Source organism: Abramis brama (assembly GCF_963993115.1).
Source record: "Abramis brama genome assembly, chromosome: 21".
Classification (NCBI taxonomy): Eukaryota; Metazoa; Chordata; class Actinopteri; order Cypriniformes; family Leuciscidae; genus Abramis; species Abramis brama.
The window spans coordinates 2,086,100-2,100,981 of record NC_139983.1 but is presented as its reverse complement, the minus strand read 5'-3'; the positions used below and the strand labels follow the sequence as shown (position 1 = coordinate 2,100,981).

Below are 14,882 nucleotides of genomic sequence, written 5' to 3'. Positions count from 1 at the left end.
GCTGAATTAAAAGGGTTATGCATTAAATTGTGAGTTATTTTGAATTTAAGTTGAAAGAATGTGAGGAATGTGCTTAAATTATTAATTATTAATTATTTATTGATGAAATCTAGTAATTTAAAGGTAAACACAAAATCTCCACAAAAAATTGCATTAAAATTAGGGCTGTCAAAAGATTAATCGCGATTAATCGCATCCAAAATAAAAGTTTGTGTTTAAATAATATATGTGTGTGTACTGTGTATAATTATTTTGTATATATAAATACACACACATGCATGTATATATTTAAGAAATATTTGCATACATATACTGTATATATTTATATATAATTTATATTATATATAAATATATTTTTTTTATATATAAATAACTAATTTTTCTTAAATATATACATGCATGTGTGTGTATTTATATATACAAAATAATTATACACAGTACACACACATATATTATTTAAACACAAACTTTTATTTTGGATGCGATTAATCGCGATTAATCTTTTGACAGCCCTAATTAAAATAGAAAAAATATCAAAATGAAATGAAAGCAGCTTTCTGGACCAAAAAAAAAAAATATATATATATATATATATAATTTTAGGGCTTCGAGGGAAGGATTTGTTAAAAAGTGCGAGGGAAGGATGAAGATTAAACTAAAGTGTGGATAAAGAGAGAGTCGTGCGACTGCTAGTCATCAGTGGAACATCTGACGTCTTCAAGAACGCTAATAATCCAGAGAGAAGGGACAGAGAAAAACCACTCGAGGGGGAAAACAAATATTTTTATTTAAGAAACAAAAGTGTGTATATAGAAGTGCAAGAATAATCAATCACTTAAAAACTATTGCTGAATATGAAACGAGTTTGGAGCCGAAAGATCTGCAGAGGGACGACTAAACCAAGAGAAGGTCTGAATCTGTACGATGATGAACGTCATTTCATCACAGTCTCATTCTTCAACATCTGCCCTCACACACACACACACACACACACTGTGCTCGTGAGAGTCGACCTTCACAGGCCACTGATGAATCACAGATACGGACACGTGTCACACGCCTCACCTGTGACAGTAATTCACTACAGTTCACAGAGGAAAAGAGGAAAGAGACCCAGTAAAGCCCGAATGGTCCCGCTTGAACAGGTTCCTCGTGACGCGGGCGTCTCGCGCTCGGCGACTGCAGTCTGAGGAAGAGGAATGTACCGGGGGAAGCGCTTCCCTTTGACCTCATTCATCTCACAGAGGTCAAGCGAAGCTAAACGAATGTCCCTTGATTGACACGGCAGGACCCGAGCGCAGTGGAGACTCCCGTCGGGTGGATCGTGGCGTTCAGAGCGTCTCTGCTGGATGGTCACTGGTTGGGTTTGGTCCCGCTGTCCTTCTCTTCGCCTGCCAATGACACACAGCAAAACAACATGTGCTGAGGAGCGGAGATCCTGTGGCCGTCGCTTCAATGGCTTAGACTGTGGTCGCATAAACTTAGTTTAAGCCTGTCGCTGCGTCCGAAATACTTTCCTACTTAATAGTTTACGAAAAACAGTAGGCTGAAATAACCGCATTTGATTGACACTTTACTATCCCATGAGGCCATAGGAGAGGGTATATGAGTGGCGGTGAACTGACGCTGGGAGGTCATGTGACAGTATCAACATGGCGGATGTAGTACTAGCACTGTTGTATGTGTGCTATTTCTTGTCATTTGATTACCGGTATTTGTTCTTATTCTATCACTGACAGTTGTCTCTAACAATACTTGATATTTATATGAGTTGTAGTTGTTACTTGTAGTTGTAACTGTCACAACCATATTTCTTAAGGTCATGGATACAAAAAAAAAAGACAAGAAGACTATAACTAGGCCTATTTTATATATTTATTACTCTATTTATTTATTCTGAAAAACAATCGTTAGGCCGTGTGTCCACCAAAGCGTGTTTTCACGCGGCTGGCGTGTTTTGTCAATTGTTTTCAAAGCGAGCGCCGCGTTTTTAAAACGCCATGAGCGTAACGAGGCGCTGAGCGTTCGGTGTTATTCACAGGTCGCCGAGAGTTGAAGAATGTTCAACTTTGGGTAAAACGCTAGCGCTCATCACTAGGCGCGTTTCCATTACAGATGTGCGCAAAACTTTTGCGTTTTTTTTCTAAATATCGATAAAAAACTTGCGAAATGACGGCATTTCCATTAACCGATGTTATTCGACTAAAACGTAATTTTTTTCCTCTCGCGATTAGTCATTCCAAAAATCAGTTTTTGCGAAATTGACGTGTTTCCGTTGAGCATATTTTCAATTCGCAATTTCAATTTGCGCAATTTAAAGGGTAATGGAAATACGGCTACTGTCACTTTTTACCCAACCGTCCAATCACAGTGGAGGAGGGGCGGGACTAATACCACATCGACCAACCGCCACATTCTGCTTGTACAACGTCAACAGACGACAACAACAAGCATAATAACGAAACAACATAATTTAAAACAAGAGCCAGAGAAAATACACTGTATCGACATTTTTAATATAGAATCAACACAGAAACAAAATATGTGTGAAATGAGATACTAGTAACACTTTTGCGGATATTCCGTATCATTACTAGCAAAGCGTCTCAATTGAAAAAATAACGCAACGCTGCCAAAACGCTCTCAAGCGCACACAGCTAAGTGTTTTCATCTGGCTTTGGTGGACACACGGCCTTAATGTTTAGCCCTGGAAACCTTTAAAATAGCCTAACAGGAGCACTTTAAAGCATTAGTTCACTTCACAATTAAAATGTCCTGATCATTTACTCTCCTCCACGTCATCCAAGATGTTCATGTCTTTCTTTCTTCAATGGAAAAGATATGAAGGTTTTTGAGGAAAACATTCCAGGATGTTTCTCCATATAGTGTCTTCAATGGGGTCCAACGGGTCGAAGGTCCAGATGTGAGTTTCAGTGCAGCTTCAAAGTCTCGACACGATCCAGCCGAGGAATAAGAGTCTGATCTAGACAAACCAGCGGACATTTATAACAAAATAAACATTTATATACTTTTAAACCACAAACACTCGTCTTGCACTAGCTGTGATGCAACACACATTACGTACATTTGGACCTTCGACCCGTTGGACCCCATTGAAGTCACTATATTGAGAAAAATCCTGGAATGTTTTCCTTAAAATCCTTAATTTCTTTTCCACTGAAGAAAGAAAAACATGAACATCTTGGATGACGTGGGGGGATTATTAAATTCTTAGGAAATTTTAATTCTGTGGTGAACTACTACAAATGGGCCGAAACCCCCTGATTCAGATGAACTGCTTCGGTGTGGATCATCCCTAAACGAGGTCCTGAGACAAACACTCCAGACGAGCTGGGTGTGAAAACGCCCTCAGACTGATAACCCCTTACACAGCTAGCTGGATAAACTACATCTGGATCCCTCACATGACCTGAGGGACTGGTCTGGTGTCTTTAGCTCTGCTGTTGAGAGATGTGTAAAGCAGGAGTATTGGATGACTGAGGGACTCTTACCGGTGGTGTTGCTGGCGTTCTGCTGCTGCCTGTGAGGAGATCACACCATCATCACTCTGATCTGATCATGTACGATCACAGTAACACGAGTGTGTGCCGGTGCGCTCACCTGTCGAAGTAGGCCTGTCTCCTCCTGCGCAGCTCCTCTGCCGAGAGCGCCTCCTTCTCCATGCTTCCCGACTCATGAGACGAGCTCGCCGTCACAACCGCACCGGGGATTCTGGGATCAACGCCGCCTGCTGACATTACATTACAGTCACCATCAAACCGAAACTTGGTACAAATATACGCAATTTTTATTGATACACTGCAAAAAAAAGATTTTCTTTCTTAGTATTTTTGTCTTGATTCCAGTCCAAATGTCAAAAACAATTTATTAAGAAGCATTTACTATATGAGTAAAATGCCATAAGATATTAGGCCTATGTCTTGTTTTGTGGGGACGCGACTCAAGTGTGTTTTGCTAGTTTCAGCCCGACGCAGTTTTCATTTTCGCGTCCTGCGCCACGATGTTTAAATAACAAATGCATTTGCGCCGATCTGTGCGCCCACGAGCTGCTGGGCTGAGAACGAGGAGTGTGTTCAGACGCATTGTTGGACCGTTGCTATTTTGAGGAACTGAAATAGACTGAGCCATTGACCAACTGAAACCTGCTCTAAAGTCAATGGCGCAGTATTTTTTTATTTTTTTAAGTTAAAGGGCGCGTTAGTAATATGAGCCTATAGGCGGGTCCACAACGCGTGTACACTCTGCTTATTACACACACACGTACACCCAGCAGCACACAAACATGCCAAATATTAAAAATGAAAGGATCACAATGTAAAAGATTATTATTGTGAACATAAAGATATGGTGCAATCCGGTTTGTCTCGTAGATTATATGCTTGCGCTTTAATCTCTCTCACACACACACACAAACACACAAACACAAACAGCTTTAACCTCGCGCACGAGCAGATCCGTTTCCTCGCTAGAGAAGCGTTCAGTTTTTCTACTTGCAAATTCTGCCATGTAAATAGCGAATCCGCCATGGCACGAGCGCAACTGTCTTGCAAAGGGAATAGGAGATGAGACTCTGATTGGTTTATTGAACGTTATGCCCAAAACACACCCATTACTCATTAAGAGAATAGAGACAAAACACATAGAGAATAGGGATGACTCTTTTAGATCATGCACCGGGAGCGTCGACCATTTTTCCCGTCGTTAAACTAGCCCTAAAGTGCACTTGCCCATGAGCTTAAATTGTTAAAATAGGGCCCGATATGCACAGACGAGTGTGTGTCTCACCCTGCATGCTGAGCTGAATGGCCCTGCGCAGGTCGGCCTCCTCGTCCTCCACCTCCATGTGTTGTCTACTGAGAGCCAGAGCCTTCCTCAGCTCCTCCTCATCCTCGTCCAGCGGCGCTTCGTCCCCGGGGAGAGTGGTGTCTGACACCTGCGGCACTGACAACCTGATCCACAGCACACACTCGTCAGAGACACACACACTCAACGTGCAGACATCAGTGATCCACGGCTACGCATTACGTAAGGGATAATGTACATCCAGCCGGCTGTTATCTCAGAATAAACCCGACAGGGTGATCAGGATCAGGTGTTCATCAGCCTGAAGGGGTTTATTCTGAGATAACACACTCTCACACACACACACACACACCTGAAGGGGTTTATTCTGAGATAACACACTCTCACACACACACACACACCTGAAGGGGTTTATTCTGAGATAACACACACACACACACACACACACCTGAAGGGGTTTATTCTGAGATAACACACTCTCACACACACACACACACCTGAAGGGGTTTATTCTGAGATAACACACTCTCACACACACACACCTGAAGGGGTTTATTCTGAGATAACACACACACACACCTGAAGGGGTTTATTCTGAGATAACACACTCTCACACACACACACCTGAAGGGGTTTATTCTGAGATAACACACACACACACACACACCTGAAGGGGTTTATTCTGAGATAACACACTCTCACACACACACACACACACACACACACACACACCTGAAGGGGGTTTATTCTGAGATAACAACCGGCTGGATGTACAGACCCTTTCCAAAACATTAGAATATCATGGAAAAGTTTATTTATTTCCATAATTCCATTCAAAACGTTAAACTTCCATAGATTATAGATTCAGGGCCCACAACTTAAACGATTTCAAGTATTTAGTTGTTTATTTGTACATAATTTGGGCTTCCAGCTCATAAAACCCACGAAAACAGGATTTAAAAAATTAGAATATTACATGAAATCACACAGTAATTACACAGTGATACCATGGTCACTGAACCAGGTTTTGGTTCTTTTGGCAGTGTGTGCAGGTGCAAATCCTGCTGGGAAATGAAGGAAGCATGAAGTGCTCTGGAAATGTCCTGGTAGACGGCTGCGTTGACTCTGGATTTAATAAAGCACAGTGGACCAAAGTCCTCTTTTCTGATGAGAGCAGATTTTGCATCTCATTTGGAAACCAAGGTCCCAGAGTCTGGAGGAAGAATGGAGAGGCACACAATCCAAGATGCTTGAAGTCCAGTGTGAAGTTTCCACAGTCTGTGTTGGTTTGGGGAGCCATGTCATCGGCTGGTGTTGGTCCACTGTGCTGTCCGTCACGCAGCCGTCTACCAGGACATTTTCAGAGCACTTCATGCTTCCTTCAGCAGACAAGCTTTATGGAGATGCTGACTTCATTTTCCAGCAGGATTTGCACCTGCCCACACTGCCAAAACCTGGTTCAGTGACCATGGTATCACTGTGTAATTACTGTGTGATTTCATGTAATATTCAAATTTTTTTAAATCCTGTTTTCGTGGGTTTTATGAGCTGGAAGCCCAAATTATGTACAAATAAACAACGAAATACTTGAAATCGTTTAAGTTGTGGGCCCTGAATCTATAATCTATGGAAGTTTAACGTGTTGAATGGAATTATAAATAAACTTTTCCATGATATTAACATTTTTTGGAAAGGGTCTGTACATTATCCCGCTTATTACACAACTACTTGCTACATAAATTAATAATTAGACATGAAATATTGATCTGAGTTGAAATATTTAATTAGATCTTTAAACGCAAAGCTTCGCGGAGAGAGCAGTTTCAGCGGCAAGATCAAACTAGACGGACATTTAAGAGATACGGTTTACAGTCATACAATAGTCACAAAATTACAGCATCTGACTTTGTATGAAACGAGAGAGCGAGTCCACGATACTGGATGGCATAATTAAATAACTGTACACAAAATATTGATTTGACTGAGTTTTAATATTTTATTAGCTCAAAACTTCAACGAAGAAAACCCGTTCCTAGCGAGTGTCTAGCGCTGCTGACTTCAGTGACCCGGATGAGCCCGTGTTTCTGTTCTCAGCGGCTGTTATCTGGGAATAATATACTGCAGGATGGAGCGATTGACCAATCAGAATCAAGCATTCCACTGAGCCGTGTAATAAATAATTATTAAAGTGCCCCTATTATATGCTATTTTAAAGGCTCCTAATTTTCTTTTAAATGTCTCCTACAACAGGTTAAATGCATCAAAGGTCAAAAACACTTTAATGTCCTCATAATCATCAGCTCTTTCCTCTCAGTGTCTGAAACGCTTCGATCGAGGATTCAGTCTCTCTAAACCCCGCCTCTCTGAGAGCTGCTCGGCTCTGATTGGTCAGAAAGCAAACGCTCATTATCATATCTGAATCTCAGCTCTTGATCTCAGTGAAACGAACAGTAACGATGGCGTTGGTGTTACCGTATCAACCTCATCAAAGTGGATTTGCTTTGTCAGCAGAAAACAGCGTCTTCTCGACACGAACAACACGAGCCAAACTCTTCCAGTCTCAGATACACTACAGTGTTTGAGGGCGGAGCTAAGAGACCAGAGGCTGGCATTATGCAAATTGGTTACAACCATACGCAGATTCATCAGGAAGTGAGACTGAATTACTGACGACTCGTTTCAGTTCAGAATCACTTCTTTTTTTTAGGAGACTAAAACTCCATTCATCTGCACTTTTATCTTTGCAGAGCTTTTACATTCACAAACAGCTCCATTACACACTGCAGGAGAGGGAATATCTGAAAAAGCATAATAGGGGCACTTTAACACCGGTGGGTCTTTGCCTGCACGCCATGCACTGAAATCATTTGATGCACATCTAGCCGTGGATTAACCTTTATGCATTTAATCCTCATGCTATGATGAAATTATGACGTTTGTTTTGGGTGTAAAATAACTTTGCATGCACATTCATCACCAATAAGGAATAAATACAGTAGTCAACATTTGAAGTGGATCAAAAAAGTGAATCAAAGTTGTCCTAAAACAAGAACAGGTATTGTTTAAAATTCATGTATCACTCTGATGAGAGGTTTTGATCCACTTCAAAGGTTGATGACTGTAGTTTAGAGTGTTTCAGGCTTAGCGCACCTCTGGGCCTCGTCTTCTCCGATCAGCTTCGGCCGCTGCTGTTGCTCCACTCGCATGATCCGCAAAATCTGATCCGCTTCACAGTCCGGCAGGTTTCCCCGGATCACAAATATGGAATAACCTGGAATATGGAATTTCCATGCATTATGCATGTGGACGCACCATGACGAGAGCTCATGTGATGCGCGGCCATGTACGAGCTTTACCTTCTTGCTGAAGCTGCGCTAAGAACAGGGCCAAGTATGTGTCTGATATGAGCTCCGGTCCGGTCAACAGCGAGTTCAGATTAAACCACTAGATCAAGAGAGAGAAACTCAACATCATCTCACACACAGTAGACACACACAGTGATCGTGACGCAATTCATACAACCCCAGTGGATGAATCTGTGTCTTCTCAAGCCAAAGATAGGTGTGTGTGAGAAAAACATCAACATTCTGTCAGATGAGCAATCCGAAGGGTGTTAGTTCTCGCACAAACTTCACAACGCACTTACATTTAAGTCAAGCTGAACTTATAAACATGCCTAAAACTGTTGGCTGGGAGTGATGATTTATAGCTAAAATAGTTTAATAATTTAAGTACATATCGTTTGGCTTCAGAGGACAGATTCATCCACTAGAATCGTGTGAATCACCGTGTGTGTGTGGTTTTTGAACAAGTGTCAAATGAGTGCCAGCCATTCACTTGCATTATATAGACTCAGAGATAGATTATTTTCCAGAAAATCTTTGATTGTGTTAAACTTAAGAAAGAAAGTCATATACCGTACTATACATTGAGAATTACATGAGGGGGAGTAAATGAAGAGAGAACTTTCATTTTTGGGTGAACTATTCCTTTAAATTATCAGGAAATTTTAATTCTGAAGTGAACTAATACCTTAAGCTCATAATCATAGTAAAACATGGTGTACGCCGATTTCAATAAACAAGCATGTAAACACTTTAATGGCATCTATTCCAGTGTGCATGTGCATTTCTGAAGTGCTGAAGAACTGAGTTCATGTTGACATGAATATAACGCAGTATGTTAATGGTCAAAAACATGGAAATGGATAATTGATTTAAAAAAATTATCTACTATCAAAAAAAAGTGATAAATAGATCAATTAGAAAAATACAAAAAAAAGATAGATACAAAAGAACTGGCATGTGTGCTGAAAGAGCTTGACCAGAAGAGCCTTGGTAAAAATAACCACTATTTTTAGAAAATAATCAGAATGATGCAAACTGCATGTAAACACGAGTGTTTGCTCGTGTCATGTAAACATTTTACTGTGATTGAGTCCTGATTGGAAATAGTCACATGCAAACGTAGTGCTTGTTTTAGACGAAACACATACCTGCTGTCCCAGCTTACGCACCGTGAACCAGTGCTCCTTATAGTTACATATAAAGGCCTTCTCGTGTCTGAAAGCAAACATGAAGAGGATGAACGTCACTCAGCGGATACCAGTGCGGATGCTGAAGCTGTCAGAAAGGCTTACATGGGATCGATCTGTAACTGCTGGTACTCTCTGCTGTTGAAGAGAACGATCTCCAAACCCCAAACCCCCAGCGCGTTACTGATGACCTGCAAGACACAGCACACCTGTACTCAGCGAGTGCTCATGGGACGTCTGAAACAGTCACACAGGGACAGCGGGACGTGATTGTGAAAGTGTCTCTACATGTAAAATAAGAGGGACTGAAGATGCACGATGAAAAGGAATCACAGAAGTACTGGGATAAAAGTTTATAGTTTGATATAAACACTGATGTCTGCAGTAGCGAACAAAATAGAGCAAATTACCTTTTAAAAGTAACTTGACACTTCAATTTGTCATCGAATCATTCGTTCAAGAGATTTGTTCAAAAATGCTGATTCATCCAGTAATGAATCAAGTGAAGTCATTATGAGTGAGTCCTTGAAGCATTCATTCAAAAGATTCATTCAAAAATGCTGATTCATCCAGTAATGAAGCAAAATAAGTCATTATGAGTGAGTTATTGAAGCATTCATTCAAAAGATTCATTCAAAAATGCTGATTCATCCAGTAATGAAGCAAGTGAAGTCATTATGAGTGAGTTATTGAAGCATTCATTCAAAAGATTCATTCAAAAATGCTGATTCATCCAGTAATGAAGCAAGTGAAGTCATTATGAGTGAGTCCTTGAAGCATTCATTCAAAAGATTCATTCAAAAATGCTGATTCATCCAGTAATGAAGCAAGTGAAGTCATTATGAGTGAGTTATTGAAGCATTCATTCAAAAGATTCATTCAAAAATGCTGATTCATCCAGTAATGAAGCAAGTGAAGTCATTATGAGTGAGTCCTTGAAGCATTCATTCAAAAGATTCATTCAAAAATGCTGATTCATCCAGTAATGAAGCAAAATAAGTCTTTATGTGCGAGTGATTGAAGCACTCACTTAAGAGATTTGTTAAAAAACACTGATTCATGCAGTAATGAAGCCAGTGGGAAGTCTTTATGAGTGAGTTATTGAATCATTAATTTAAATAAATTTTAAATATTCAGATTAATGAAACACTTTTATAAATAGACTACAGAAAATAACATTTAAATTGTGATTCTCAGTTTATCCAGAATCGTGCAGCTCTAAAAAGATTATGAAGACAAACTTTAGACAATCATGCACAAGAAGCCGAAGAACATGACTGAAGGAGGAGTGTGATGTGGTTTGATGCTCTCACTGTCAACACTACAACACTCTTACAAATAGAGGTTTTCACAGCAGTGATGCCAAAGAAGAACAGTTTTCGGTTCTTAAAGTCCCCCTGTGGTGTAAATCCAGCTTTTAATGTAGTTTATGTGTCTATGTGGTGTTTTTAATCTGCTTTAAGACAAAGCATGTGTAAATTCATAAGTCGACTCCATTGCTGAGTATTTCCTCCTTAAAACTGCAGTGAACCAAAGACAGTCTCAAAAACACGCTTTGAAATCGCTGGTGTTTCTGACGTCACAAACTACCTTGTAACCAATCAGATCAACGTGTGATCGTCAACCAGTGGATCTCTGAGCTGAGTGAGTGAGTGGAGGCGGGGCTCATTTGCATATTCATAGAACCGTGCATACTAAATGAGGCAAGGGTGTCGAGTTACATTCAAGATATTTTAAGGTAGGATGACTTTTTTTTCAAGGAAAAAAACGTTATGTAATTTTGGTGATCAATGATGAGTTTTAAGGGATACAATTATTGACTACAGGGGGATTTCTAAAGAATCACTTTATTCTTAGTGTAAAGAACAATTTAATAATCTAAAGCACCTTTTTATACTATAAAGACCGTTTTGTGCAATCGAAAGATTCAAAGGATGTGAAATATCCTTCACTGAACCATCAATGCCACTAAAGAACCGTTATAAGAGTGCAGAAACTGCTGTATCGTGCCTCGGATGTGACTCACCTGAATGGAAAAGAAGCCGCTGTCATCCATGTTTCCCGACGGTTGCTGGAGAAGGCAGAACACACAGGTGTTAGGATTATAAGAGTGAGCTGTGAGCAGTGTGTGTGTGTGTGTGTGTGTGTGTGTGCGCACCTGTAGGAAGGTCCTGTACTCCTCCGTCTGCACTCCTCCCTCCGCCATGCGCATGCGCTCCTCCTCGTCCAGCTGGTGTGCGATCAACGACAGCTCCACCGGACTGAAGTACTCGCCCTGCAGGAGGTTATTCAAGCAGTGCTGCGCACACAGAGAGCCCTCTTGCTGAAACACACACACACACATATTACTGTCAGGGATTTTACATGCACATTCAGTCATTAAGCAGACGCCTTTTTTCCAAAGCGACTTACAAACTTACAGCAAACGAGTCGTCATGAAGAGGCAAAAACAAAAACCAGTGCTCAAAATATGCTTAGAGTAGCACAGACCAGACAAGGCAGGATTACAGGAAAAAATAATAATATTAATAATAATAATAATATATCATACTTTACATGATATATACATATATATATATATATATATATATTACATGTAAAGTATGATCCTTCTCGTGTGAGTGACCCAATCCTCACACTTAAAAAACAGCTAGGCCTATATCATTTCATATATTATGACCCAATTAATACTGTGAAAGAATTATTATTATAAATTTGTAAAACATTTAGTTTCTGTTACATCACTGTGTTTTTTTTCTACTGACAGTACTGTACTGTTATGTTTAATTATTTATTTTTATCAAATGATTTTAATGAAACGTATTAATTGTTACATTTGTTTAAATCAAATTTCATGCATTTAAATCAACTTTTATTTTAATCTAAAAAAAAAAAAATCTTATTTTAACTGTATTTATTTTGACCTTTTACACTTTTGTTATTTTTTATTTATTTTAATCAAGTTTTATTTATTTGTTTAGCTTTATCAACTTTATATCAAATTGTATTTTCATTTATTTTTATTGTATTAATTTTTTATTAAATCAAATTGTAGCAATTTATTACACTACATTATTGAATTTTTCTACTCACTGTAGTACTGTACTGTTAGATGTTCTATTTATTTGTTTATTTTTATTAACTATTTTAATCACATATTAATTTATTATTTAAATCATTTTTTATTTTAATAAATGTATTTAATTACTTAGTTTTTATTTATTTTAATCGAGTTATTTTTAATTAGTTAGTTTTACTAAATGTAATTATTTTAATTTAAATCGATTTGTTTTTATCTTATTTATTTTAATAAAATGTACTAATTTATTATTCATTTATTTAAACACATTAATCAATTTATTTACTTAGTATATTATTTTTATTTGTACACTACTTTTCAGTTTTTATTTATTTTAATCAAGCTTTTTTTAATCAAATGTAATTATTTATTTGTTTTACATTTATTTTATTTTAATCAAATGTACAAATGTATTAATTTCAATTAATTTTTTTTATTTTTATTTTTTTACATTTATTTGTTAAATGTTTTATTAAATAACATTTTTAACAATTTATTTATCTAATCTGATATATTATTGAATTATTTAAATAAATAAAAATATATATATTTTTTTAATTCGTGTTTTATTTTAATAACATTTATTTAGTTTGTTAAATTGATCTATTTTTACACTGTTTTTCTCTAAACTTTGCCCCGGACCGCAGTTTATAAACCCTGATTACTGTGACTCATTTACAGTGCTAACCAGAGTTATTGCAGTTCTTGGTCTTACAGTAAAGCTGTGACTTTAGAAATGAAAACCACTGAAAGCTCATTCCATAATAACGGATTATGCGTTTACTGTAGTAAAACTAAAGGACACGACATTCCCAGAATTACCCTGGAGAACAGCATTAGTCGCATGATATTTATTCAGAACCACGGTAACGGTGTATAATAACGTAAGTTACCATGGTAAATGTTAGTAAATGCAGTTACTGTGGTGTTTATAGAATCATAATCCGCGACATTAGCTTCACATGAGAGAGAGAATAATAAAAGCGGAACAATGACAGTAAACAAAACAACTCGAAGAATTTCAGCCCATTTCTGATCGTTGACAGTCGATAAAAGTCCATAAACGCTTCATATAAGCCCGTCTGAGCTCGTTCGTGTGAGAATAAGCTGAAACACGGACAAAGCTCTTATTTATGGGGTGGAGCACGTGTGTTAAATATAGATATCATTCATAAATATAATTCGCTAAAATGCGATTCTTACTTTTTCGTGGAAAATAGACTCCATGTTTGTGAAAGTGTGAATGACGGGACAGTCGGAAACAGCGACACGCCAAAACATGTCAAAATACAAGTCACCCATTATTCAACATTTGTTAACGATCTTTTTTTAAATTACATATTAAAAACTAGATAGATAGATAGATAGATAGATAGATAGATAGATAGATAGATAGATAGATAGATAGATAGATAGATAGATAGATAGATTTATGTCTCTGATTTTCTGTTTTAGAGTAAACGTGTTTTGGATTTTTTTTTACAATTTTAAATTTAAAAGTAGTCTTTTTATTCATTTTTCATAACAATAAACAAACATTTATTTAGTTTCACATTTTTACAACTTTGTTTCACTTCAATAATCGTGGCAATAATCTTCGTAATAATAATCTTCTTTAAAAAGAACTCAAACTTCAGTCTGTGACCCAAAGCATTCCAGATTTACCACAGTTTAATTTGGAAATTTGAATTTTCAAGTCTACACTCAAAAAGTGATTAACAGCTAATAAATGGAAGTTAACTATTCCATAAATATAATTTAGTACCATAAAATCCCTTAAAACTATAAAATATTAAACAAAAAACACTATCGAACTAAAATATAACCTATTACATTTATTTCTTTAATTTAAAAAACAAAAATAAATCGGTAATTTTGACCCCTGCACATGCAGCACCAAAGAGTTCAGGGCTGAGTTTCCCGATAACGTTGTCTCTTAGCGCGCTACGAAGACTCTTAAGGTATAACTTAACTGAAGGTATACCATTTCTAGGTGTGTTCCCCGATCTATACATTAGGAAGCTGCTTAAGATATTCCTTCTTACGTGCGACGTTACCCGGTGCTGTCCGTGGCGATGGTGCTGAATTGGTTGATATCGATGGCTCGAGAATCAATTATTCTCTCGTGCAGGGGCTGTTTATGTGAGAAAGCGGTGATCTTTATAAAATAAGCACTTCATAAATAGTTGAAATTGCATTTATTAGGACTCATGGGATATTATAAAAAATAACCCAAACTATAATAGCCTTTAATAGCCTTGCCGACATATTTTAAAATTGTATCATATATTTCTGCCATAATAACCATTTAAATTATTTATGTGCTTTCTTCTCTTTCCTATTTTTGTTCGCTGAGATGGAGCTGTGATGAAATATTGTTCTTGTAAATACTTTACAGCATTTCAGTAATAAAAGTGTACATCACGTACGGTGCTCGGCAGTGAT

General features: G+C 37.8%; 1 protein-coding gene across 3 annotated transcripts; it reads right to left on the bottom strand.

The window, feature by feature from the left end:
* Positions 1 to 762: 762 nt before the first annotated feature.
* Positions 763 to 13,703, bottom strand: atxn3 (ataxin 3; the record flags this gene model as incomplete). Of its 3 annotated transcripts, none has more annotated exons than XM_084097569.1 (11): positions 13,641 to 13,703; positions 11,517 to 11,681; positions 11,385 to 11,429; positions 9,464 to 9,549; positions 9,320 to 9,386; positions 8,181 to 8,268; positions 7,975 to 8,095; positions 4,807 to 4,970; positions 3,622 to 3,751; positions 3,513 to 3,541; positions 763 to 1,391 (listed from the first exon to the last, which is right to left on the bottom strand). In XM_084097569.1, the coding sequence occupies exons 1-11, from the start codon at positions 13,662 to 13,664 to the stop codon at positions 1,354 to 1,356; spliced, it is 957 nt and encodes a 318-aa protein (XP_083953695.1). In that variant the 5' UTR covers positions 13,665 to 13,703. The 3 variants fall into 3 exon arrangements, with proteins under 3 accessions (XP_083953695.1, XP_083953696.1, XP_083953697.1); XM_084097570.1 differs by having other exon boundaries at positions 3,622 to 3,748; XM_084097571.1 differs by lacking the exons at positions 763 to 1,391; positions 3,513 to 3,541 and having other exon boundaries at positions 3,618 to 3,751.
* Between the last annotated feature and the right edge of the window lie 1,179 nt (positions 13,704 to 14,882).